This window comes from Cryptomeria japonica, chromosome 10 (assembly GCF_030272615.1).
Source record: "Cryptomeria japonica chromosome 10, Sugi_1.0, whole genome shotgun sequence".
NCBI lineage: Eukaryota > Viridiplantae > Streptophyta > Pinopsida > Cupressales > Cupressaceae > Cryptomeria > Cryptomeria japonica.
This window is the reverse complement of record NC_081414.1, coordinates 744,943,755-744,971,697: the sequence shown is the minus strand read 5'-3', so window position 1 is coordinate 744,971,697 and position 27,943 is coordinate 744,943,755. Positions and strand designations below refer to the sequence as shown.

The following is a 27,943-nucleotide window of genomic DNA, read 5'->3' as shown; positions in this document are numbered from 1 at the left end:
ACAGGATTTTACCACCTTGGATTTGAAAAAAGGGAAAAAAGATGAGGGCGAGGAAAGGATCTAATCCTAACACTAAGAATGTAAGAGCAATGAATGATCTTTGATGAAATTCTAACTAAGTCTTGTTTTGACATCGCAGGACCATCTCCACAAGGCTAGTGCGATCTTCGAAGGAAAGCTTTATGATGTTCAAATCATCACTGCAGGCATAGAAACCATCAGGTTGATGCATATCAATGAAGAAGCGACAATTGAAGTTAAGCTTAAGCTGAATGATTCCAGTTGACTACACAAGGCAAGTCTGCAATCAACAAACTGCTAGTAGTATGGATGTACGAATTTCACCATCAATCAAACACATTTCTTCCATTCATCTAATAACATAAAATCAAACATGAGAAGTATAGAGACCATGCAAATTGTTGAATCGACCCATAAATTTCACCATTTCTTCAATGAAGTTTCACAAGTCTTTTACAACAACCTCTTGGCAACAATCTTTGCCTTCTCTCTCTACTCTACTCTAATTGCTATTCTATCAACTGCTAATTCACTATTCTAACTATTCTCTAACTGCTTCCAACTGCTATTCTATTCTATTGCCTTTACAAATGAAGAGCTAGGGCTTATATAGTGCCCTCACTACAATTCGATGGCTTAGATCAATTTGAGATCAATGGCCAAGATTCAACAATGAAAACCCTAATTAGGGTTTGTTACAACCATTACATAACATTTAATGTTTGACCAATGATAAAATTGTATTTTAAGGACACATGTCTTCTCTGGAAAATTCGACCAATGGATAGCTAGGGTAGGTACATGGAAGTTTGTGCCACCTCCCATGAGTTAGGTACATTGAATCTGGACATGCTGAGGTGGACCACACTGACTGGAGAAGTGATGACTAGGATGCCAACTCGTCTGACTCTTGTAGCTTGGTAGATATTCAATTTGATGTTGTTGAGAAGCTAGCTTTAATTAATTCTTCTGGAACTATCTGCTTCTTCAACGAACCCTTGCTCTAACTTCTTTTGTCTTTGATGTGCAGGATGATGATGTACCTCGCCTTGTAATGCTGGATTGGAAGAAGGTATTCTTGATGATGCTTGACCGAAGAAGGCCGTCCTTGTCGATGCTTGACTGGAGGAGGTCGCCCTTGTCCTTGCTTGATCCTCTTGGAGGAGACTTGGCTTGATTTTCCAACTCCGAGATCTCCATTTGATGCCTACACAAAATATTAAAGTTAGTCTTTTGAGCATCAAACCTTAAAGCATGAAATTTAAGACCTTTCAAAGGTAAAACTTAAGATATTAATTTGAAAAAAAGTCATGATAAATCAAGAATTGCACATTTTAAAATTAATAATGAATGGAATTTGGATCTTCAATACTTAGATTTTACAAAATTGCAATGGGATCACAATAAGTCTTGAATAAGAACTTCAAAAATGATTCTTCATACCTCCTCCTTGATTGCTTAACTACAAAACCTTGGCAAAAGATGAAAGAAAACCGGATTTTGTTGGGCAAGATTTATAGCCCTCCCTTGGATGAAGTACGCCTCCTTTAGCTTGGAAAAGAACTCCACCTTCCACTAGCTTTTTCAAGATCTGGAAATTCGCCTTCAAATGTCTTCAAAAATCTGGAAATTATCCTCCAAACTAGCAAGAAATTCGCCTCTCCAATTTGCCTTCAATATGAATTTCGTTCTCCTTAGTCTCCACACTTAGTAGAAATTCGCTCCACTCCAACTAGATTTCGTACCTTCAATTAGCTCTCCAAATTCGCACTTGAAAGGATGATTGAATGATTTGAATTGTGAAAAAACACCTCCAATATATAGAGCGCTCACCTTCCACTTACCCATGAGGCCGACCTAGCAAATAAGCCTTAAAATAAAATATAAAAAAATAATACTAAGAAGAAGGCCGACTTGATAAATAAAGACAAAATAATGCCTTGTGCGCTCAACTTTTAATTTTTTAATTTCACAAAAATTAATTTTAAATGCCTTTATAATAGAAATTCGATTTTTTGAGGCCCAAAATTAATTTATTAAATGCCAATTTAATTAATTTTTTTCAAATATTTCGAAGTTGGCAATTTTGGCATGTAATGCGATTTGGAGGATATCAACGTTGAAATATGGCAAAAAATAATGAATGCCATTAACTTCGCTCTGGTCCCTTGGAGAGGGACAGGAGCACTTTTTCATTTTTAGGCTAGGATTCTCAATTTTTTGAACTCAAACCTTTGTTCACCATGTTTTGGAAGATCCTTACCATCTCATACAACTTTGCCTTAGCATAATCTCGGAGGGAATTAGTTGTTTTCATAAAAAGCGCTTTGGTCCTTCAGTGAGGGACGGGAGCACTTTTGAGTCCATTGCACAAATTCTTGATCACATCAACTTCAAATTACCCTCAAGGCGTAGAATATCACATTTCACTCCATCTTGAGCCTTGGTAATAAAAATATCCTTTCAAAATGCAAGGTAAATGGTCATATTTGGAAATTGCACCTTGGTCCCTTGGTGAGGGACGGGAGCACTTTTGCTAGTTGTCGTCAAAATTTGCAACTCTCGCATCTCAATTCCACTTCAAGGCATTTTAAACACTTTTTCAAACTTGCGCCTTGACCTCAATTTGTCCAAAATTGGTGAGAAAGGCAAGATAACATGTTAAGCGCTCTGGTCCTTCAGTGAGGGACAGGAGCACTTTTTACAATCGCTCTGGTCCCTTGGAGAGGGACAGGAGCACTTTTGCAATTCCAAGCCAATTAGTCCTTTGCTAGTCCTCCAAATTATCTTCAATGGATGAATCTTGCCTTCTTTAATTCATTTCAATCACGAAACTTGCCTTGCCTTTGCGAGAAATTTGCATTTTTAGAAAATCGCTCTGGTCCTTAGTGAGGGACGGGAGCACTTTGCCTTGGTCCCTTGGTGAGGGACGGGAGCACTTTTTGACTTCTTGGCATACTTCTTTGTTCTTTAAACCTCTCAATTGCGTCCAAGGCATAAAACATCATTCGTCCTTCCCATCCAAGTCAAGTTTTGCCATAAAATATCAAACAAAGAAGAGAAACTTGAAAAAGTGGCATGGTCCTTCAGTGAGGGACGGGAGCACTTTTTGTCATTTGGGTTGATTTACTCCTTTGTAGACTGCTTAAATTATATTCAATGGACAAAACATGCTTCCCTTAACCTCTTCAAATCATAAAATCACCTTAACCTTGTAAAGGCAGTGCAAAGTTGAAATTCAGTGCTCCGGTCCTTCAGTGGGGGACGGGAGCACTTTTTGCCTTCTAAGCCAAATTGTCTCACTTTTCACCTCGAAATTTCTTTGCTAGGGAAGATTTCATCTTATTTCACGCTATGAATAGAAGTTAATGTCCAAAAGAGGTCTAAAATTGTGCATATAAAGAAAAGTGCTCTGGTCCTTCAGTGAGGGACGGAAGCACTTTTTACCTTCTAGGCAAAAACTTCATCATTTCATTGTTTTCAATCAAGTCTGGATGCTCTATAATGTTCATTTCGTCCTTCACCATGCCTTTGATGTCTAAATTTAACCAAACAAGGCCAAGAATGACTTAAATAAGCTTTTTCGCCCTGGACCCTTGGTGAGGGACAAGAGCGCTTCGCCTTGGTCCCTTGGAGAGGGACGGGAGCGCTTTTCGCTCTGGATCCTTAGTGAAGGATAGGAGCGCCTTTTGACTTTTTGAACTCTCTATCAGGATAATTTTTATGGAATATAACATTTAAGTATAAGTGAGAAGAAAGAAGAAAGTCTCACTTATACTTTAAGTTATATTTCATATATACTTTCAGGATGTTTGAGAGTGGTTTCAGACCTCCAGGAGTTATATTGCAAAATCTAGTTTTTTGAGGTTTTTCAGTTTCCAGACTTAGTCAAATTTCAGGATCAGGACATTCCAGACTTAGCCAATTTTCAGGATCAAGACATCACTCAAGCCGGACTTGCTATCCATGTGATCTCCTTGGCGACACTCAAAATGCAAAGGCTAACAGACAAAACCCTAAAAGACCTAGAAAACAAACCCTAAAAAGCAAAAAAGTAGGGGCTAGAAAACAAACCCTAAAAAGCAAAAAAGTAGGGGTCCCATTTGCAATGGGGCGATGTGTGAAATGGTCACAACACTACTTCAACTCAAAATGTCATTCCTACAACAATTAGTCATGGGGGCAATCCCTCTTCTTCATTTAATCCTCCATCTTTACCTATGTCTTCAATAAGCCTTCCTATTATCCCTCAACCAATCAATGTGACACAAGGGGGCAATTATTTCAACAATTTTATTCCTCCTTTAAGTGTCCCTTTTCCTACTCAATCATCATCTATGCCTGCTTATCATAATGTCCCACCACCTTATTCTCATTCAATGCCTTCCTTCAATAACATCACACCACCTTCTCAATCAACCATGTCTAACATCAATTCTTCTACCGAAGCGACATTAACAATCTTGCTCAAACTGTGTCTTCCTTACAACAACAAATTGCTTCCATGAGTCAATCCAAGTTTAGTGTGCCCACGTTCGATGTTGCGAGCCCACTTTCTCTTGATATTGTTAAAGTCGTGCCACCTAAGCATGTTGAGGTCCCTCAATTGGAACTCTTTAATGGAAAAGGTGATCCTTTAATGCATGTCAAAACATTTCAAACCTTGTGTACTGATTTTGCTTATGATCAAAGATGCTTGCAAAATTGTTTACAAGAACTCTAAGAGATGAGGCTTTACAATGGTATTGTTCTTTGCCTTCTTATTCTATCACTTCTTTTCAACAATTAGCAAATGCTTTCATTCAACAATTTCGAAACAACATTGGTCCTAAAATTACTTTGACTGATTTAATGCATTGTAAACAAGGTGTTAAAGAAAAAGTGACTGATTTCATTGGTAGATACAAGCATTTGTGTGCTCAAATTTCTTTTCCTGTACCTGATAATGATATTCAAAGAATTTTCATTTCTAATTTGCAAAAAGATATTAGGGAAAAGCTTCTTTTGTCCGAGTTTACTTCCTTTCCATAGTTGTGCGCAATACTCCACAATTATCAACTGGCTGTGAGTCAAATGGAGCAATCAACTCCTATGGCTCCGAGTGTTCAACAACAATTTGAGAAGTTCAAACCAACAAAAGGCTTCATCAAGTTCAATGCTACAATCAACAACAACAATGTGAATGCTACAACAGGTGTGCCTCCTATTTCTAAATTTTTCAAAAGAGAAAGACAATTTACTCCTTTGAATAAATCTTTACATAGTATTATGTCTCAGTTGTTACAAAGAAATGTTATCAAACTTCCTCCTATAAAACCAGTTGATCCATCTAAGCTTGCATCCCCTTATTTTGATAACAATTCCTTTTGTCAATTTCATCGTCAGCCTGGTCATGATACTAAGAAATGTTTTGCATTGAAAAGTAAGATTCAAGATTTGATTGATAATAATACTATATCTGTGGCAGGTGTGAATGATAAGGGAAACAAATCAGTAGCTCCTCCTAATCAAAATCTTAAGATTTTCACTGATGCTTTGGCTTCTCATACCTCTAACGTGATTGAGACTGACATACCTCTTTTTCTCCTAATGACTTCACCTCTACGGCTCCGAATTTGGTGAACATGGTAGAGAAACAAGTGACACCTAAGGATCCTTCTATCACATTTGACCCTAATGAGACTATTAGAGCACCCGATGGCCCTTTATACATAATTGTGAAGGTTAAGGATAAACCTTGTCGTGGTACTCTTGTTGATCCCTCTTGCATGGTTAACATTATCACTGAGGAGTATCTTTTCACTTTACGATTGCATAAACCAATATATGATGATTCTAATGTGGTTGTGAAGTTATTTGATGGATTCTCTTGTCCTACCATTGGTTCTATCACCCTTCCTGTTGAAGTTCACACTAAATCTATGGATGTCAATTTTTTTATCATTCCTTCTTCTGAGCAATTCCGTGTGAAGTCAGGCTATCCTTGGTTATCTTCCATGAAGGCTATTGCTTCTCCAAACCATAAGTGTTTGAAATTTCCCCACAATGGAGAAATCATAACTGTGAACCATAGCTTATTTCACCCATCCGAAAGAAGCCCTAGTGTTCCTATTGATTTCTTTTGGCCTAAACAATTTCAATATCTTACATCAAGAAGCAATGCTCTTTTCCAATCTTATCAAAAATGGAAGAAAAATATGATTTTATCCTTGAGTCAACCTAGATACCCAACACTTGACATTCCTATCATTCTTGAAGATGAAGCTCTTCCCCTAACGGATAGAACTAATCTTCCTCCTAAGGAAGATCCTCAACCTATTCCTATGGATGTATCTATGACTTTTCCTAACAAGACTGACAACATTCCTCTTAAGGTTAGACCCATACCACCTCCTCATGATGGACTTGGTCTCCTTCCTACACAAAATATTCCTCCTTTATATGGCACAGTTCCACCTCCTTCCTCTTATAGAGAGAAGAGGCCAGCCTCTTCTCTTATTCAACCTAAAAGACTTCAACCTAAACGTTCAATTATCAAAGAGGAGAAAATTCCTCCTTCAACCTGTTGTGACCATTTCACAACATCGCCCCATTAGAATGGGGACCCCCTCTTTTCGCTTCGTTTTTTGCTTTCTCTTTGCTTGTTCTTCTCTCTGTTTTTATGGTTTTGAGTGAGTGAGTTGTCTATCTGGACTAGGGCTAAACCTTAGGGTTTCCTTTTGGGCGTCATTCAGGCTAAGTCCAATCAAATTTTGGAGAATTGTTAAGTGTCCTCCAGAAGAATTGAGATTGTTGAAATAAGGTAAGCCTTTCAGGGGAGTCAAATAGGTCTTAGGTTAGGTCTAATAAAGGTTTTTAGGGTAAAATCCAATTTTGACTAAGTGTTAGCATTTTTGAAGGAGAAATTGTGTGTTCTTGCCTGGGTAGGTTTTTGATCAACTTTTTGAAAGTGAGATGATGCCTGAAACAGAGAAATCGCTCCTGACCCTCAGAGAGGGCATAGGGCGAATTTTATCCTGAGTGCAATTTCTTATTTTTGATGGACTTGCTAACTGGTTCTTGGCCTTGAAAATGACCTGACTTTGCCTTGTGAAGTGGTTTGAGATGTAAATTTGAAGCAGTTTAGCCAAAAAGGGTAAAATTGCTCCGGACCCTTGCTGAGGGTCCAGGGCGAAAATGTTATTTAAAGCATATTTGTCACTGACTTTTCTAAATTGTTTTGTGTAGGGTCCCCCGGAAGGATGATTGAATGTGACTTGATGCATTTGAAGGTTTGAAATCATGAAAAGTGATGAATTTTGAGGACTAAGGGAAAAATCGCTCCTGACCCTCAGAGAGGGCCCAGGGCGAAATTTTGATTTCCTTCATTTTGCAGTGAAAAGAGACCAAGCTTTGAGCATGAAGGGGAAATGAATGACTTTCTCCACCCACCTGAAGAAGTTTTGACTTGAAATGATGGAGGACCTTGTTGAAAAATGAAAAATCGCTCCTGACCCTCAGAGAGGGCCTAGGGCAAAAAATCTTATAGAGGTCATTTCTAGCCTTACTTGATCGATTCGAGATGTCAAAGGCATGGTGGAGGATGAAGTGAGCATGATAAAGTATCCAAACTTGATTGAAGATGATGAATTGAAGGAGTTTTGCCCAGGAAAGGTAAAATCGCTCCTGACCCTCAGAGAGGGTCCAGAGCGAAATTCTTTGTATGCACATTTTTTGACTTTTCTTGGACATGAGAACTTATTCATAGCATGAAACAGGATGACATCTTCCTTAGCAAAGAAATTTTGAGATGAAAAGTGACGCATTTTGGTCCAGATAGCAAAAAATTGCTCCTGACCCTTGCTGAGGGTCCAGAGCGAGATTTTCAAATGTGCATTTTTCTTGTAAGGTCAAAGTGATTTTGATGATTGGAATGGATGAAGGAAAGCATGTTTTGCCCGTTGAATATAATTTGGATGACCAACAAAAGATGCAATCAAGCCAAAAATGGAAAATTGCTCCTGACCCTCAGAGAGGGCCCAGGGCAAAAAACCTAATATATGACCTTTCATCCAAGTTTGAGATAAGCTGAGGCCAGGCATGGGTTTGAAATAATGTTTAAATTGCCTTGAAGTGAAAAGAGATTGTTGAGAGTTAGGATTTTGAAGGCAATTGCAAAAATCGCTCCTGACCCTTGCCAAGGGTCCAAAGCGAATTCTCATGATTCTCTCCTTTGTTAGTGGAATTGAGACAAAATCTTGTGTGGATAGGAAGAGGATGTGATGTTTTATGCCTTAGAGGCAATTTGGAGTCCAAAGGATGGAGAAATATGCCTAAAACCAAAAAGTCGCTCCTGACCCTCAGAGAGGGTCCAGGGCGAAAATCATAAAACTATCATATTTCCTTCAAAATTTTGCTAAAGCAAGGATAGGCTAAGGTAAAAAGGCCTTCAAAGACATGCTGAATAATATTTGGCTTTCGAAACTTGATGATTTTGTAGTCAAAATGAAAAATCGCTCCTGACCCTTGCTAAGGGTCCAGGGTGAAAATTTTGGAAGCCTGAACGTGATTTAGCTTGGTGAGAAAGTGTTTTGATAAGGAAGTGAAGACTTATAGTCAAAATCAAAAAAATCGCTCCTGACCCTCAGAGAGGGTCCAGGGCAAAAAACATCAAACTTGCACTTTTTCTCTCAAATTGGATGGAGCAAAGTCTGGAAGTCAGTGAGGAAGCCTATTTGAAATGTCTTGAAGAGATTTTGAACGTTGAAAAATGCTAATTTTGAGCAAAAAATGGAAAATCGCTCCTAACCCTTGTTGAGGGTCCAGGGCGAAATCTCCTCTAAGGACATTATTTCCTCCAAAATTGTTGATGAATTAACTTGATAGGGTAAGGAAATGGATCTTAGAAGTGACATTGAAGGGTCAACAATCAATCCAAGGTGGATTTTAGCTAAAAAATGAAAAATCGCTCCTGACCCTTGCTGAGGGTCCAGGGCGAAATTGACATTTCCACCTATTTTTCCTCATGCAAAATGTCAAATTTGAAGTGCAACACATTAACTGGATATCAATTTACCCTCCAAGAGATTTTCAAGTCAAGATGTGAAGTATTCAAGGCTAAAGTGGCAAAATCGCTCCTGACCCTCAGAGAAGGTCCAAGGCGAAATCACCATGGAGTTTAATCAAGCCTTGTTTTTAAAATTAATATTCTCCAAATTGCATTAGATCGCCAAAATTGCTAATTTTGAGGCATTTGGAAAATTAAAATTAAATTCACATTAAATTAAAAGCATTTTGGCATTTAATAAATTGATTTTAAGCCTTAGAAAATCGAAATTTACTTTGGAGGCATTTAAAATTAATTTTTATTAAATTAAAATTAAAAAATAAAGCGCTCAAGGCACTATTTTGATTTTATTTTGCCAAGTCGGACCCCTTTTTTGGAATTTTATTTATTTTTAACCTCCTTTTTGCCAAGTCATCCTAGAGGAAGCAAGAGGGGAGCGCTCTATATATTGGAGGAGTTTTTCACATTTCAAATCATTCAATCATTGCCTTAAGTGCGAAATTGGAGAGTTAATTGGAGGTGCGAAATAGAGCTGGTTTGGAGCGATTTCCTTTCAAGTGTTGAAGGCTAAAAGGAGGTGAAGGAGGCGCAATTCATTCAAGAGAAAGCTTTGATCTACACTTTGCCTAGCGAAATCTTTTTTTTTTACATCATTTCTTAGAGTTTAATACTCAAGAGGAGGTATGGCGAAATCATCTTAACACCCTTGTTGAAGATTTGATCTTTGGACATTTGTTTTGGAAAAATCTAAGTATTGCATGGTTAATTAGGAAATGATAACTCTAGATTTGTCATGAAGTTTCCTAAATCTTCCTTTTGAATTTTAATTTCTACACTTCAAGGTATAAAGAACTAATTTTCAAAATGTTGTGTAGGTATCAAGATGGCAACTCCAAAGGCAGGAGCATCTACTAGTCGCCCAGCTCTCATCAAGGAAGATCAGAAGAATGACGAATTGGAGACCAGGATCGTGTCCAAGTGGAGTAATATTGGAGACACCAACTTGGGAAACTTCAATGTGAAGAAGTTTCGAGAGGTCCCCTACATTGGCAAGCCATCACCTATTGCGAAGAGGATAATTGAAAGTGGCATCATCAAGGCGGTAGGTTTCCCTCCAGCAGCCAAGTGTCATGAGCTGATGATCGAGTGTGCCCGCCACTATGACTCACAATCAAGGTCGATCGTATCCAAGGAAGGGAACACCTTAGCCTACCTTTCAGAGGAAGCCATAAGTGAAGCTCTTCATCTTCCAGAGCATAAAGATATGATTTACAAAAGCTTAGAAGGAGCCAGGTCAATGTATGAAGATGATCCCGACATTTGCCTGAATCTCATCAACAAGAATTGGTTGCTCAAAAGTCGTCCTCGCCTGAACAAGATTCCCAACACACCACATAGGATCGACTTCCAAGAGAAGTACAGAGATTTGATAACTTTGCTCAATCAAGTTACAGGGGCTCCCCAGGCCTTCTACTTCGAGAAGTGGATGTTTTTCTTTATTCAAGTGATAGTCCAAGGAAAAGGAATGCTTCATTGGGCTAGAATTATTAGCAATAGTTTGGATGTGCAGTTGAGGGGACTAAGACCTACCAAATCATTCCACATGAGCTCATATGTCATATATGCCTTGATCAGGAGTTTCGAGTATGCAGGGCTACCTCACAGAGGAGTGATCGGAAGAGGACCCGGAGAAGTGAGAGTTTGTGACTCTTATGTTCATCTGCATCATCTGCCTAGAAGTGACTACAAGTTAGTCAATGATACCTTCACGATGAACATCACTAGGATATTGCAAGGTGGAATTCATAATCGACTATCTCTGGATGCACAAGAACTTGTGAAGAAGTATGGTGCATGGTTCATCCAGTTTCAAAAGTTTACATGAATCAGAGTTCATGGGTGTCCTTCACCTCCCTACATGTGGCTGAGGTATCCGACAGACAGGATAGTGCTACTTGAGGTGACTAGACAGTTAGCAGCTTATGCAAAGGTATCCAGACACAAGCATGGAAATGGAATTCCAGTGCCCATAATATTGGGGAATTTAGTTGAGGTATGTCCTAACAATCAAGCCTCGAAAGATGCAGAGAAGGAATTATCTTTATAATTTTGATCCTCATGGTTATATGGAGGAGACAATTGGTAAGAAGTACAGACATGAGTTTCAGGTGGAAGACTTTTGGATGAATCTCTCAAGTGATTTAGAAGTTAAAAGAAAGATGCATTCCAGGCTATCCTTAGATCTCATCAGGAAATGCAAAGTTTATAGAGTAGCTGATCAAGCCCAAGATAGTGGTAGACATCTCCAATCGTCTTATGACAAAGAAGACAAAGCAGTGAAGATAGATTGGAATGAACCCGAAGTTTTAGACTTGAGAGCTTTGATGGCTCCTGTTTTATCATGTACTCGTAGATGGGTAGATGTACAACATCAGAAGTTGAGAGAGCAGAACGTGTCAACGACTTTCACTTTGGAGGCAAGACCAGATGAGGGAGAAGCAAGCGTAAGTGAGAACACTTCTCATCCTAGAGGCGCAAAGAGGAAAGAAAGACCTAAGAAAAGAGAATCTTCCAAGATGAAACAAGAGGCCAATCGAGATCGCCCATCAAGCACATCTTCTCGACATGAAAAGAAGGCAAGTCAAGCTGAAGGTAAAGAGAAGATGGTACCTGAGGTTGATGAATCTATGGAATCCATGGTGCAAAATGATAAGCCAGAGAAAAGACAAACACCTCAGCATTCATCAAGTCAGTCTCCCCAAATTAATGAGCTACATGAAGAGAAGGATGATGATGAAGCGATCTCTCCTCTTCGAGAAGATGAACCACTACCTAAAGAAATACAAGTGAGAGAGACAAGGTCTGCCATTCCGGATTGGTTAAAGGAGAGACTGACAAGGGTGATTGTGATTGAGGAGGAAGAAAATGTAATTGATTTAGAGAGCCTTATAGGAAATTCTCAGGAGGTAATGGAGAAGAAGAAGGCCACCAAGATGTCCAAGGTGATAAGGGATGAAACGGGATCAAGGAAATTACAGATTGCTACACCAATAGTGGACAAGTATGAAGGTGAAATTCTTGCAGATGAGTATGACTTAGAAACATTTGAGCTCGGTCCACTCACTACTGAACAAGCAATGGAAGAAGCAACTGATTCATTTGAAGCACTTAAAGACAAACTTAAGGAAGAAATGGAAAAGAATAGGAAGCTTGAGAGAGAGGTCGGTGCTTGGAGAGGCTACTTTAGTCATCTCAATCAGCCCTTGAGCCTTCAGGATCCAGCAGTATCTCCTTTGCAAGCACTTCCTCTTGAATCGGTTGGCGAAGCAGAAAGGGTCAAGAGTTTGGTTTAGCTTATGAGCTCTTGGATTGATAAATCCCACATAGTAGTTGTTGAATTTGCAACAAGAATGATGAAGACAATCCATCGAGCTATCCAGGTCCTTGAGATTATCCACAACCTAATGATAACTGTAGCTGCTTTCACTCATACTAGAGATGTTATCATTCTGGTCCTGCAAGTAATCAGACAAACACCAAGGAGGATCCTGGCACAAGAAAAGATAATGGATGGAGAAACTCATAACCTACTTCAGTGGTCAGCTCTACTCCAGATGAAAGAAGTTCTTTTTGAAGACATCAGCACCAAATGCAGTCAAGTTGAAGGTGTCATCCATCCAATTCAGGATAAGGTGTTTGAAGTATTATGTACCATCCTTGGCCGACGGATCGAGATTGAGACAGATGTGGACATCCAGGAGTTGGAAGAGAGAGTCAAGGTCATCTTTTGCAAAGAGGAAAATGTCATCACAGATGAGCAACGAGACCTGATGTTCACTACCATGCTCCTGATTGAGAAGATCAAAGAACTCGAACCTAGATGGGAAACAACTCTTCTCACTGCTTTTGATTAGGTCATTCACTTGGAGGAACGAATGAAGAATCTTCCTAAGATTCCCATGGCTGAGATTGAAAGAATTGTGTCCAGATTCGTTGGATATGCTAAGAAAGAGCATAGGAAAGGGAACAAGGTTCTAGAAGAAAGGTTGTTATAGGGTGATATGGCATCTTAATTATCATTGGTCTATGTTTCCTCGACTTTTGTGCCAATTAAATATTTGGCTATGTATTTAATAATGTTCATCTAAAAGGGGAACTTTTTGTAACAAACCCATAATTAGGGTTTAGGTGTCAAAATCTCAGCCATTGATCTTCTTTCGATCTGGGCCATTCATTGTAATTGAGGATGCTATATATACCCTCACTCATTTCCATTAGATCATTAGAAGAAATTAGAAGATAGAGAGATAGAGATTAGAAGAGCTTAGAGAGAAAGTTATTGTGTAGCAAGATTGAGTAGTGAAAAAAGAATTTTGAACAATTGTTGTCCATTTGGCTTTGAGATCAATAAAATATTGAAGTTATGGTGTTTTATTGCAATACTTGTGGCTATCTTCATGGTTGTTTACTTTCTTGAATCATTCTCAGTCGAAGTAGTATTTAAGTTTGAAGGCCTAAGTGTTGTGTTTGATCTTTGGTGAGATTCACGTTCCAAACCACTAGCTTCTTACTGATTGTAAGGACGCCTTGCGTGGTCAACTGGAGATATTGAGATTGCTTAAACATTCAATCATTGTTGAAATATTGATTTGTATCTTCATGATAGTATCTATACCCTTGATGATTTGAAAATCACTAATCACCTTAGAAGATCGCATCAATTCCAGTAGAGTTGTAATTCCTTGGCAATACTGAAATTGGTAGAATCTTACCAAGTCTAGCCTACATCGAGTCATTCTTAGGATTAGATTAGAATTCATCTCTTGAAACCCCTATCTTTTGATCTTTTTTGAGAATTTGTTAGTATTGGGAAAATCCTGTTCCTGCAGTCGAGTGAGAGCAACACGGACCAGCTTTCTCAGAAAGTGCGTAAGACCCCTTGAAGAAACAACATTTACAACGACCACTGGTGCTTATCCACACGTAGAGATCCTACAACGAAGAACCTCGAAGTCACCCTAATTGATCCTTTTCGCGATATCTTCAGCATTTAGAGGCTTTACTCAAGAGAGGATAAGGTACCCTTGGGTATTTTATTCTGTGTTTGATAGTGTACAAAATACACGTCAACACAACCTTCCGCTAAGACTCGACAAAATCGTTGTGCAAGAGAACGCCGACGAAGACACCGTGTTCGAGCTCGTGAAGCTATTCCTCAAAATATTCAATCTCCTAGAACTCCAACAATTGTCATGATTCCCTTTTCTCCTAAGCAAGATATTCAACCTAAATCTCCAAATCGTAAATTGCAAAAAACATGTGATGGTTTTACTTCTATTCATGTGAGAGCTCCTCTTTCTGTAAATCCTGATGAGGAAATAGGTGAAAATGTTATTCATGATGGCAATACAACTCCTAATGCTTTTGATAGTGACTATGAATATGTTGATGTTGCTGTCATGTCCCCTCCTGGATCGTTATACATATACGGAGAGAAAGAGAGAGAGAACCTAAATGAAGAAATTATTATTATTAATTTATATAATAATTACCAACGAATGAATATTTGACATTTATTTATTTATTAAATATTATTATTTAATTAACATTTATTAATAGTTATAACTAATAATATTCTTTAAATGATAAGGATGGGTAAAAAGAATACATACAAAGCAATCATATGGTTTCTCCAACAAACAAGAATAGCATTTAGACTAAATGACATTAACATTTAATTGGACATTACGTCGCTAGTATTCCTCAATTTTGTGAAGTCCCTAAAAGAGACAAAATTGCAAATGTAATTGGAAGACCATTATTATAGAGGGTTCAAGTGTGGTGCTTAGCATGGACCACCATTTAAGAACACTAATCGTATAGTTAACGATCATGATTAAGGACATATCGGGCACTCTAAGGGAATTTACGATGTAGCCTTCTACTCAGACACCCTTCAGTAGTTCATGGTTCTGATTTAATGGGCCGGCCAAAGAATACATTGGGTGATCGTATGAATGACAGAGCATTGGGCATTAGATTGTCGGTAATATGACCCCACGATACCTTAGTGATGGCTAATATAGACATCAAATATTATGGAGATGAATTACGTCTCGAGGAGCTTGGTTCATACCAAAGCGTCTCATAGATAAGAAATGATACAAGCAAGGAAGAAGACCGAGCCAATCATAAAATCGGGCCCCATAGTAGCATTGATAGAGAACTACGAAGATTGCTCACATATGTAGGCTCAAGGAGATCAATTAATGGTGTGAAGAAAGTGGCAATGATTAATCAAGAGCTATCGAGTTAAGACGTCAACCCGTATAATTCCAATTTAGTAGATGATGGTTGACTCAATAAGAATCATTAAGATAGTTAAGATCAACTGATAATTAAACATTCCTTAGCTACTATCAAGCATATCTGGAGTGATTAGACATGTAATCTAATCGGTCAATTATTATACCAGGAGAGAGCACGATAAGCTTAGCGCTGAGCATCACTAATGACAATGATTAGTCATAAAGACTATCGATTTAAGGAAAGCAGATGGACTGATTGGCTAATTGAGTCAGCGACGGATTAATTATGAAGCCATTAGAAGATAAAAGTAATTATAATAACGACAGTCAAATAAAGGGTGACCAATAATTATGAACCCACTTGAGCAGCGATTATGTTAACAACAATAAAGATGTTAATAACTCAGAAATATACATAAGCTATCATAATTAGCAAACAGTATATTGAAGTATTTCAGCGATTACAAGACCGATGGTTATGCCTTAAGATAACAGCGATTGGAAAGAGATTATGTTAAGAAGACTAATCAGTAGCCCTTGGATAACAAACCAATCGTTATAGAGAGACGTTGGGAAGGACATGTGTCTCATCGCTCATTGAGAGGTGCAAACCATTCATGCTGCAAGATATAAAAAGGCACTTGGTAGAAACCGGTTTGGGGGGGGGGGGAGACGTGAGGAATCGAAGATAAAAATGGATATTCAGATCTGCATTTGAGGAATTAAAAGAAGATCTTTAAGAGAAAAGGGGAGGGACTTGAGGCTGACGGCAGACTCCCAATCTGCAGGCGACATCTACAGTACGAACTCCAACAGCATGCTACAATCTACGTACAGGTAAGAGGGATTAAGAAGTCTAAAAGTATATATGTGTGTGGACATGTGTGCCACACACACACATATATATATTAATGTATTTTTATGAATACATATATCTCTAATGATTACTTACATGAATGTAGCAATTAAGATAGGTATCTATGTAGAATATGTATGTATATTTAGGATCATTAGAAAGATTAAAGAATATGTAAATGAAGATGTAAATTATGGAATGAAAAACAGTAATGAATTGTAAAATATAATAGTAACGTGATTATACGATGGAGGCTTTAAGGAGGAAATGCCCTTAGCCTAATGGAGGGATTATGATGATCCCTGGTAGGCAGTATACACTGAATATCTATATGCATATATACTGAATATCTATATGCGTATATACTGAATATCTATATGCATATATGTATGGCTTGGTTGACAAAGTTCATCCAAGAAGAGACGGATCTGGCCGATCCTCTCTGGTAGACTTGGATGATGAGATGCATCATCCAAGGCAAGGAATTGATCAGATATGATGGTCTTCCTTGGTATGGCTTGGATGTAAGAAATTAAATCCAAGACAAGAATCGATTAACCTTCGATTTCCTAGATGGCTTGGGTGTAAGAAATTACATCCAAGACAAGGATCGAATTAACCTTCGATTCCCTGGATGGCTTGGGTGTAAGAAATTACATCCAAGATAGGAATCGAATTAACCTTTGATTTCCTGATATGGCTTGGAACCAAGATGGGTCCCAAGAAGGTGAGCTCCACGGCCGCCTAAGGACATGTCCCAGTGCTACACTCGTATCCTTTTTAAGAATTGAAATTAGTGTTAATTAAGTAATTGAACTTTAATTGCAAGTTAGATTAGTTATGTATATATTTTTGTTGTGTTCTAACAATCTGTTTGCAGGACAAAGATCTCTAACTAGTAGGGACATTACAGTTGACAAGCATTTATCAACTGAATTTTCAAAAACCCTAATCCTAGCTCCTAGAGTCGAACAAAGTGACTTACCACATGAGCGTAGTCATTGTTTGGATCTTCTGATAGCTCCATCTGCTATGCTCGATGTCACTTCGCTGGCGTGTTGCCCGCCTTCCCGAAATAGTGATCAGCAAGATCGAGAGGTGGATGTCGTGCTAGATTGGGGGCTAAATCCTTGCGATAACGTGCTCCCTCTCTTTTCTCTCTCTTGGGTGTATCCTACCTTAAAGCAATCGCTCCTGATAAGGCGTACGCGGTTTCTTTAACATGGGAGCATACACTCTGCTCATATTTTCCTTCTTGATACTTAGAGTTACTTGGTGAACTTGGCTTTGCTTTGTGATTTTGGTATCCTTGCTTTTCATGACTCATAGTGAGGGGAACCTTGCTACTTGCAGTCATGTTTCTCTTCTCGATCTTCCCTTTTCCTTTGTCAATCGAAGTCGTAAGATCCTTAGTCCACTTGGGGCTTGGTGTATCTTGCCTCCTTGACGTAGTAGAAGTCTTCTAATCTTGTTTCCTTGTACTTTATTGGCAATATGGGCGTGCACTTATACTCCTGCTAAAGTGGGGGCTAAATGTAGTGTCATAAAATTGTGACCCTTGCAATTTTCGACCACATTAGGGTCCTCACCCCCAAGTCTGATCGAAGACCTGAGACTTGCTCATCCTTGAAAACTGCCCTTTTTCTACCCCCCGCACTGCTTAAACCTGCTTCTTGTCCTGAGTAAAGGGCAGGACAGGGGCGTGGCGCCCCTGTCCCTGCCCTATCTTGGGGCCCCTTCTTTCAAACTGTGCATTGAGCTTTGCAATTTCAATGGGAAAACTTCCCCTATGTCAGCCTATGACAAAAAATTAGTCTATTAACCCTAATTGACGAATATATAAGTCGCATTTTTCCTCTCATTTGCATAAGAGAAGAACAAGTCTTCGTCTTCATAAGTTACAAGTTCAAGAAATCAAGCATTCGAGAGCATTCAAGCATTCCTTTCAAGCATTGAGCATTCTCAAGTCTCCCTTCAAGGCTGGGTGTTGCATTCAAGTCAAGGATTCAACCATTGAATAGGAGATCCCTTTCAACAATCAATTACATACAAGCAATTCTATCAACATTTCTATCACAACCTCCCTTGAGGTGAATTACATTTCAATCTTTTATTTACATTTACTTGCAAGTACTTTCTTTCATCATTTGGTTAATTCCAAAACCGGGGTTTTGATCTGAAGGCAAACCCCCAATCCCAACCCCTTTTCCTCTCTTTTCTGTGTGTAGGTTGCAGGTGTACAGCTGTATTTGCAAATTTGGACTCCATTTGCAGAGGCGGAAAAACCCTTTTTATTTCGCAGATTTTTCGGAGGACCGTGTGCACTTTCAACTAGGTCCCGACAACTTTTCCTCAAATTTGCGGGGTGACTTCGTCTGGACATATTATAACCAGATGCAGGTGCACAACTTCATCGCACGCTTCTATCTCGAGTCATAATCAGTTCTTTTCTACTTTTACACTTAGTCCCAAAATACATAATTCAACCATTACCCAATCCCAACCCCTTTTCCTCTCTTTTCTATGTGTAGGTTGCAGGTGCGCAGCTGTATTTGCAGATTTGGACTCCATTTGTAGAGGTGGAAAAACCCTTTTCATTTCGCAGATTTTTTGGAGGACCGTGTGCACTTTCAACTAGGTCGTGACAACTTTTCCTCAAATTTGCAGGGTGACTTTGTCTGGACATATTATAACCAAATACAGGTGCACAGCTTCATCGCACACTTCTATCTCGAGTCATAATTAGTTCTTTGCTACTTTTACACTTAGTCCCAAAATACATAATTCAACCATTACTCATTCTAAAAGAGAGGTTAACTTGTCATTTCACACCATTATCAATTCATTTAGTATTCAATCTCTCTCCTCAGAGATTGGATCTAGTGAATTATCCCCCCTCTTTTAAATGTAATGTGCGTGAGGTGATTGAAGGGAAATCTGCAGTGAAACTTTCATCTCTCCTTGGAGGGAAGAAAAGCTTTCCTCTTGATCTCTCCATCATTCACTTTTCACCCCATTACAAGTATATAAAATTTGCAAAGAACTAAAAGAATTTTCATAGCATAGAATAAACCTACAAAATTCAAAAAAAAATTGGTGCAGGCAAATATGAGGCAAAACCAAAGTGCGGAGAAAATCATAGGTACATATATATACTTCAAGATTCTAAAAGTCAATAGGTTCTTAGAATGTCTAGTACTAAGCAGCCTCAAACTTTTGCTACAATCTTCTACTATGCCTAGTGTAAAAAACTTCTATGAATTTGGCAACCTCTTCAAACTTAAATTTTATCTAATGTAATTCTTCTTCCTATTCAATGAGAATCTTCAAATGATATCAATGGACAAAAAGACAGCTTGCTTTCAAATGGAGTTTCTTTGACAATATTGCAATTCAGAGTTGGCCATAGTTGTACAAGGTTGCCTCCTATTTTTGCAATAGGTGATAACACCTCTTGTAGCCTCATAAATCGTAGCCTTGTACTATTCACACCTCATGTTTGTGCTCCTACTTTGGTGTGTCCTATCTTCATTCCCTTTAGGCCCGTTTTGGCCCCTTTTACCCCAAATCTAATGTCATTGGTGTGCACATTTGAGTGGACCCCATCCCGGGGCTATACCCCCTTTATTGTTGGTTTGCTTATCTTTTTTTTTGGAGGACAAGGGCATTGTGGCACCCCTGTTTGGACCAAGGCACCTCCTTAAACAAGGTCCATTTGAAATATGGGCGGGCATATCCCTTCAATGGATTTTGGTTTTCATGGCTCTAGTTGAAAATGAAATAGGACTGAAAATTAAATGTTCACGTTCTAACAATGGAGGTGAATTTACTTCTAATGAGTTTATCAATTTTTGTGAGAAAAATGGTATTAAAAGACAATATTCAGCAGCAAGAACACCTCAACAAAATGACGTTGTTGAGAGAAAAAATAGATCAGTCCAAGAAATGGCTCAGAGTATGATGAATGAGTCAAAGACTCAAAAGTAAGTGATACTTTTTGGAGAGAGGCAGTTCATACTGCCGTCTACATTCAAAACAGGGGAATGATGAGAGCAAAGAACAACAAAACACCTTATGAGCTTTGGAAAGGTAAAACTGCTATAGTTAAGTATTTAAGAGTTTTTGGTAGCCCCTGTTATATTAAGAGAGAAGAAGATAATCTAGGTAAATTTGATCCTAGGGCTGATGAAGGCATCTTTTTGGGCTATTCCTCTAAAAATAAAGCTTATAAATGATTTAATAAAAGGCTGTGTAAGATTGTGGAAAGTGTTAATGTAAAAATTCATGAAACTACTAACACTTGTGACAAGAATGAAAATGGTGAAAATAGTGCTCAAAAGGATGAAATAGAAGGTGCTGATCAACCTTCTTCTTCTCATGTGCAAGCTGGGACAGCAAACAATGATGTAAAGAAAGCGACAGAAAATGTTCAACTGGAGGCAACAAACACATCTTCTAGTTTTCAGTTCGTGACAGCAGTACTCTTTTTGAAAATGAATCCGAAAGTGATCATGGTAAGACCACATCTAAGACTCCAAAGTTTGTTCAAAAGAACCATCCTGCTGATCAAATTCTGCCTGAGAATAGAACTAGAGCAACTAGAAGAAATATAAATTATGTTGAAGGTGAGGATATTCCTTTGCTGTCCATGTTTGAGCAGCTAAAGGTAAGCATTGGAGAGCTGCCATGAAAGAAGAGCTTGACTAGATATAGAAAAGTGAAACATGGGAGCTTGAACATAGACCCAAGGATAAGAATGTGATAGGCACAAAATGGGTCTTTAGAAACAAATTGAATGAAGAGTCAAGTTGGAAGGAACAAAACAAGGCTTGTTTGCAAAGGTTATGCTTAGGTGGAAGGTATAAATTTTGATGAAACCTTTGCTCCGGTTGCACGCCTTGAAGCAATTAGAATGTTCTTAGCTTTTGCTTCTTTCAAAGGATTTAAGATTTTTCAAATGGATGTCAAATTTGCTTTTCTTAATGGAACTTTGAATGAAGAAGTGTATATGAAACAGCCCGATGGATTTGTGTTGTCATAGAATCATGACTATGTTTGTAAGCTCAAAAAAACACTTTATGGGCTTAAACAAGCCCCACGTGCTTGGTATGACAGGTTAGATAAGTATCTACAACAACAAGGCTTTAAAAGAGGAATGGTGGACAACAACCTTTATGTGAAAGAAGAAGGTAAACATATTTTGGTCGTAGTGGTTTATGTAGATGATCTGATTTTTGGGAGTGATTGTGTAGATATGTGCAAAGATTTTGCTGCTAACATGAAGAGGAATTTGAAATGTCAATGTTGGGTGGTGTTGTCCTTCTTTCTTGGGCTATAAATTCTTCAATTTGAAAAAGGTATCTTTATCTCTCAAACCAAGTACATTAGAGAGATGTTAAAGAGATTTAGAATAGAAGATTGCAATCCTGTAAGTATACCTATGGTAATAGGATGCAAACTTAGTAAAGATGATGAGTCTCCTAATGTGAATCAAACTTACTACAGATCTATGGTAGACAATTTGTTATATGTTATAGCCACTAGACTTGAAATTATGCAAATTGTTGGTTATGTTGCCAAATTTCGGGCTACACCAAAGAATACTCATGTTCAAGCTGTAAAGAGGTGTAATGTCCCACCCTCTCTAGGACATTGAAATTTTCGAATAGTAGGAGAAGAAAACCTGCTTGTTCTTTAATTAATTTAATAATACTATATGTCATTTCTTTAAATGTGATCTTTCAGAGCTAGATAAAAGTCGCAGAAGATGTAATTGTTTTTTGTTTGAAAAACAAATGCTTTCTTCTAATAACCAAAGGTAGATTAAAAACTGATTTGAAATCACAAATAATTTCAATACTCATATCATGTATTCTATTGAAAATGAATAAATCAATCTCTTGATGATAGTTCTATTACAAACAAGAGAAGTCCTTTAATCCACTACCAACATACCTGGTGGTTGAGGAGGAGAAATTGAACTCTTGATGCAAAACACAACCAAGCAGCTCACTCAGAAAAGAGGTGCTTACTCAGAAAATTAGCTCATAGAGATCAAAAATCTGATCCTTTCCTCTCCAAATTGTTGTTACAAGGTAGTTCGTTGGGAGCAATGGTGTTGAAGTGCATAGACGGTAGTTATCCCTTGTGTGGGGATTGTTTATGAACTCCAAAATCTTCAGTCAATACGGCCTGATATAGATCTGATTTGATGGATTTTCATACCCTTTTAACTGCTGCAATCTTCCCCAAACTTGTTTGTTGTGTAGGAAAAGATAGTACTATAACATGCAGCTGATTAGAACATAGTTTAAGGTGGAAATGACCTTCAAAGAGATGGATAAGAGGGTCAACCTGCCAAGCAGACAACTCCCTACAGTCATAGATAACAACTCTATAACCAGTCCCAGACACTCTTCAAACTTGTTGTCTAGTCTTCACACAAACCGTCCTTACGTGCCAATATATTCCTTGTGCAAAGATCCTTCAAAATGTATCCTAAGCCTTCATAATCAAGGCCGTTCGGCCACACACACAAGCAAGTAGGTGGCTTAAAATTGTATAACAAACAATCACTTTAAGCTCAATGGAAACCCTTGATGGCTGGAGTTCCTCTTCACACCTTTGGCTGGTCTCTCACAACTGTAAATGTGTAGCAACAATGGAGGTTTACGTCTCCAAAGTCCTCAAAACCACAAGCTCCTCAAAGGAGGCAAGAAAGAGAAATATCATCCAACATAATACCTTGGTAGAATCTCTAAAGCCATGCCCTAAGTAGGGCTGAAACCCTAACACTCTAGTCAAATTTTATGAATTAGATAATAATTACTTTTTCCTACATAAAATCTTCCCTTTTGGAGCACTCACTTTATGTTATATTCTTTTTTACTCAAACCAATCTTTTATCTCACTTCCCCTTTCACTCTCTCACTAGGAATAAGAACTTAGGAAAGGGTGAAACTTTATATTATAAATGTGTTTTAAGTGACCCAAGGAGAGATAATAAAGTTCTATGCATCAGCTTTAATATCTCTTTTAATTTGCTTTTTTTTTCTCTCTCCTCATGGATACCTGGCAAGGAAGCACCTAACTCTCTCTCTAGACTCATGTATGCCTTTGAAGGAGATATTCTAGGGTTTAATGCAGTTTTAGACTGACAAGTTGGAGATAACAATACTGTCGACTGATTCCGCCCATGTTTACTCTAAAGTGCCCTCTGAAATAGGAGAAAATCACCAATCCAATATCCTCTGCTCATCCTTATCAATCTACGAGGATTTCGTTAATAGACTGATCCTAATCTATTGATTCTAGCTAAGAAGGGGACATTATAGTCCGCCCTTCCCAAGATTGCTTGTCTGCAAGCAATGCTAATGCAATCTTGGAATCAACTACCTGAAATCAACTGAAAACATGAATGATCCCACGGTCCCAAATTATTCTCAAGAAGAATCCACCATGTTGTCACTATGCCACTTTGGTATAAATATCATCATGCCCTGAATGGTGGAACAACTCATTTTGATCCCAAAGAAGTAGAGCATTGATCATGATGATGTCGGGATCCCAAATCATTCTGTCATCCATGCCAAAAGTAAGTAGATAAATGTATCTCACCATAAGATCATCATTATCTCTCTGCCTATATTGGTACACCATCATAAAGATATTACAAGTACTTATCATTGTTGTCCTCATTTTTGTTTCCAAAAATGAAGGACCACTACGATGGAATTTTTATGAAAAATGAAAATTATTACTCTATGGCACGCTTCCCGAGGCGAAATTTTGACTAATCCTTGGACTAGCTTAATCCTCAGTCCATTCTCGAACTACGTTTCAAATTTCGTCCAATTCTGGGTTCGTTTGCCATGCCTTTCCTTCAATTTCGGGTTTTAAAACCCAGACTGCAGGTGGAGAATTTTCTTCAAAATGCAGGTTTTAATGATATTCATTGTTGTGGTCTTTGTAGGGGAATTTTTGATCACTTACATGTGCATTTTTTATTTCAAATATGTCACTTGTAATTTATTTTAAGTTTCCCATTTAATGTTTTTATCTTTTTGTTGTTTTTTGGTCATTTTTAGTTAAAATAGGGGTTTTTTAGCTCAACTGCAAGTAAACTTGCAGTTTGTCCAAAAAACCCCTACTTTAATGGGTTTTACATGTAATAGGGATTTTAAATCCCCATTACATGTGTGCAAGTGTTTAATACTTGTTGTAGGGATTTTATTTCCCCCTTACAAGTATTTTTAAACTTGCAGTTTGTCTTTTAAAACCCGATTTTAGCATAAAGTTCATTTTTGACAATTTTTAAACTTGTCATTTGTCCAAAAAAACCCGATTTTGGCTTAATGAGTGAAAAGGTGAAATTTTAAACTTGTTGTTTTATATCCAAAACCCGATTTTAAGCATGAAAGACGGAAAAGTGCAAATCGAACTTGTCATTTTGTATCCAAAACCCGATTTGCTTCCTTTTGAAGAAAACGAACTTGTCATTTGTTTTTCAAAACCCGAAATGCAAGAAGGAAGCGATTTTGGACTTTTTCAAAGCGAAATTCGTGGATGAATCGTTGGATGAAGGAGGCGTTTTGGGTTTGCATCCTATCTTCTTGCATTTTTAGACATCTATCATGCCATTCCAAGGACAAATTCGCTGGTTTTTACCCTAAAAACAGCAACCACGTTTTTTCCTAACGTGAATCATTAATGCCACGTTTTGAGGGGTTGAATCTTTAAAATTTCGCACACTCCTAGATCGTTTTGATCTTTCTTCCTAAGGCGTGGAGGGTAAGAGCAGGTTCGCACCATTTAATGGTGCATTGAATGTGTAATGTGTAATGAATGCCACGTTTTTCACAAAAACGTGACTCTCTTGGCTGCGTTTTAAATCCTTTGGCATTGATACCTCTTCAAACACCTTTGGTATTATTGCTTTAGCAAATACCTTGATCGTTTTGCTGCAACAAACTTGAAATGAACACTTTCATTGGCATTTTACTCTTGCAAGTTTAAGATTGCTACCATTTTTGGGGGCATTTTCACAAAAACGTGATAAGGGTTTAAAAGTTCAGTTTTGCTTCTTCATCTCAAGAAGTATTGCATTGTTGGAGAAGCATTTTGATTTTCCAATCAAGGTATGTTCTTCCTTTCTTCTCTTCTTTTTATTTTCATGTTTTCTTCATTTTTTGTTATTAATTGCATTCTTCACATGTGTTGTTCTTCCCTTAAAATTGGTTTTCATGAAACAAATCTTCCCTTTGAAATGCAATTGTTAAATTGCATTATTCTTCTCAAAATTCCATCTTAGCTAGTATTCAGGATTTTTAAATCTCGATTACAAGTTCGCTGGAAATTGTTGTTCTTCCCTTATGGTTGAGAAATTTAATCATTTTTGGTTAAATTTCCAAGCTTGAAAAATGTGAAATACCTCTCTCTTGCAAATTCGTGTTTTGAAAACCGGATTACATGTTGAAAAGATCTTCCCATTTTCATGAAAATGACTATCCCGGATATTCCCATTTCTATCCATTCACGTTCCCCATATCCGCACTTTCCATTTCCATCATTTCCCGCAAGTCAAAATCCCATTTTTCATCCGTTTCTCCATTTTCGAATTTACAAGTATACATGTATTCGGGTTTTAAAATCCCGATTGCATGTATGTACTTTCCAACTTGTATACTTGCGAAAATTCCCCCAAGATCCGAAATTGGTCAAAGTCAAGATTTTCCCATTTCCACATGTCTTCTCTCTTCTTCTCACAAAACCGTGAAATTCAGAGATCGAAGTTTTACCCATTTGAAAAAAGAAAGAATGATATTTGCAGCTGATTATGATGTGGCCTTAACCCTTTTAAGTCTTCATCACAGCATTCCAGGTTCGCAATCAATGTCAGATTTGCCGGCATCGCCAACTCCAAAGAAAATGAAATACAAATATGATAAATACCAGAATGAGGTTACACCTTCCCAGGTCTCCTCGCCATTGGATCGCATCAGGGACACAGAAATAGGGCATGTTGATATGGCAGAATTCATTCACAGGGTAGAAGATCCACAGGATAACAACTTGCAGCGGCTGTTCGACAGCCATATCCATCATGCGTCTTCTTTCCCAGTGGCTGCCCTAGAACCTGAATTTGTTCTTGCATGCGCCCATCATTTTGACAAAGAGTCAAGAGTCATAAAAAATGATGATGGTGAAGCCATAATTCGTCTTGATGCGGATACAATCGAGAAGGTCTTCAAAATACCTCCTGCACCTGTTTACATGGAAATCACCAAAGAAAGTGCAGCAGAGTATTATGTGAAAAGAGAAAAAGATTGCAAGCGCCACATCAATAGGTGGATTCATGAGCCACGTCCTTCCTTCTCAAGATGGGCAAAGTTGTACCGTTGTGATTTCAAGTGGGAGATAGGAGACACCATCACTCTTCTCAGCAGAATGTTAGGCCTTGAGCACTCTAATGTCTTTGAGCCATGGATGTATCAATTCATCATGTTCATACGGCAGTCACATCACATTTCATGGGGTGAAATCATTAGCGATGCTTTGTGCGAACAACTTGCAGCGGTTCCTACCACTATGACCTTCTTTATGAATTCTTATTTGGTATATTTAGCAGCATCACTTAGACACTTTCCAGGTCTTTCTACCAAGGGTGATCGCTCTCTCATACCAGTTTGGGAATATTATGACCAGCTGCCTTTGAAACCTAGCAGACTACATTTTAGAAGAGTCCAAGACGCATTCTTTGGATATTTTATGTGTCAGTTTGACATGGATCTCAGAAATAAGCGAGTATCAGATGAGGCATGGGTCAAGGTATCTGAGTATGGGTGCTTATTCCTGCAATTTCCCACCTTCACCTACATGAGGATTGGGTGCTATGATGGACAACCATACATGCTACCAAGATACCCGACTGATAGGATAATTCTTATGGAGTTGGGTAGACAGATTATGGCTGTTCATACTCTTCAGTCTGCTAGACACAAGGTTGGAATGGGGATCTCCAGCACAAATCCGTTGAAAATTGGTCGATACTCCCTTGTCACATCTGTGAAGGCTAAGGTCATGGAGGTTGAATTGCAGGAAATCAAGCTTAAGAGGTTCAAACCTAGAGCTGATTTTGATTATAGAGGTATGAAGGAAAAGATCAAAAAATCCTTTGTACATGTTCATCGCATTGAAGACATCTGGGCAGATCTCCGCACAGAAGCTGAAGTCCTGAAGATGGATTACTGCAGGCTCACTGTTGAGCAAATTGTTGACTTGAACTTGGCAGATATCCCACAAGGGATGATTGATGATGGGCGTATACTTGATCCTGAATACACTTCACGGAGGGTTGAGGAAGCTCCACTTCCTTTGATCCAATGGTCACATAAAGAGTGCGTCTCCATTCTTGACAGATTTCAGCCTATCTTGGCCAACACTAACGCATGGTTGAAAAGCAATGCTGTTAGACTTATCAAAATCAAGGTTGGTAAAGAAGATGATTCTACAGGGCCTCTTGGACGAAAGTCTGAGATTCAGATTGATAATAAGGAGGGTGCTTCATCTTCAAGCACAAGGATCAAGTTACGAGTTAGTCGTGCAGTAGTGCTTCCTCCTGAGGAGACAACTACTCGTGGGAAGGAGAAATCACGGTTCCATGTTCGGGTGATCGATCTGGATAATCCAGAAGAGGGGCAGCAATCTGAAGAT

The 27,943-nt window shown here is 38.3% G+C and overlaps 1 protein-coding gene across 4 annotated transcripts in view; it reads right to left on the bottom strand.

Moving 5' to 3' along the window:
- The window catches only part of LOC131076011 (uncharacterized aarF domain-containing protein kinase At1g71810, chloroplastic), a 291,860-nt gene that overhangs the window by 99,622 nt on the left and 164,295 nt on the right, over nucleotides 1-27,943 (bottom strand). For all 4 annotated transcript variants that reach the window (XR_009359117.1, XR_009359118.1, XM_059213057.1 and 1 more), the window contains exon 4: nucleotides 1,065-1,228. Coding sequence is in view for 2 of the 4 variants with exons in the window: in XM_059213057.1 (XP_059069040.1) it covers nucleotides 1,065-1,228 (164 nt within the window). In the remaining 2 variants the exon portion in view is untranslated. The remainder of the gene's footprint in view (nucleotides 1-1,064; nucleotides 1,229-27,943) is intronic.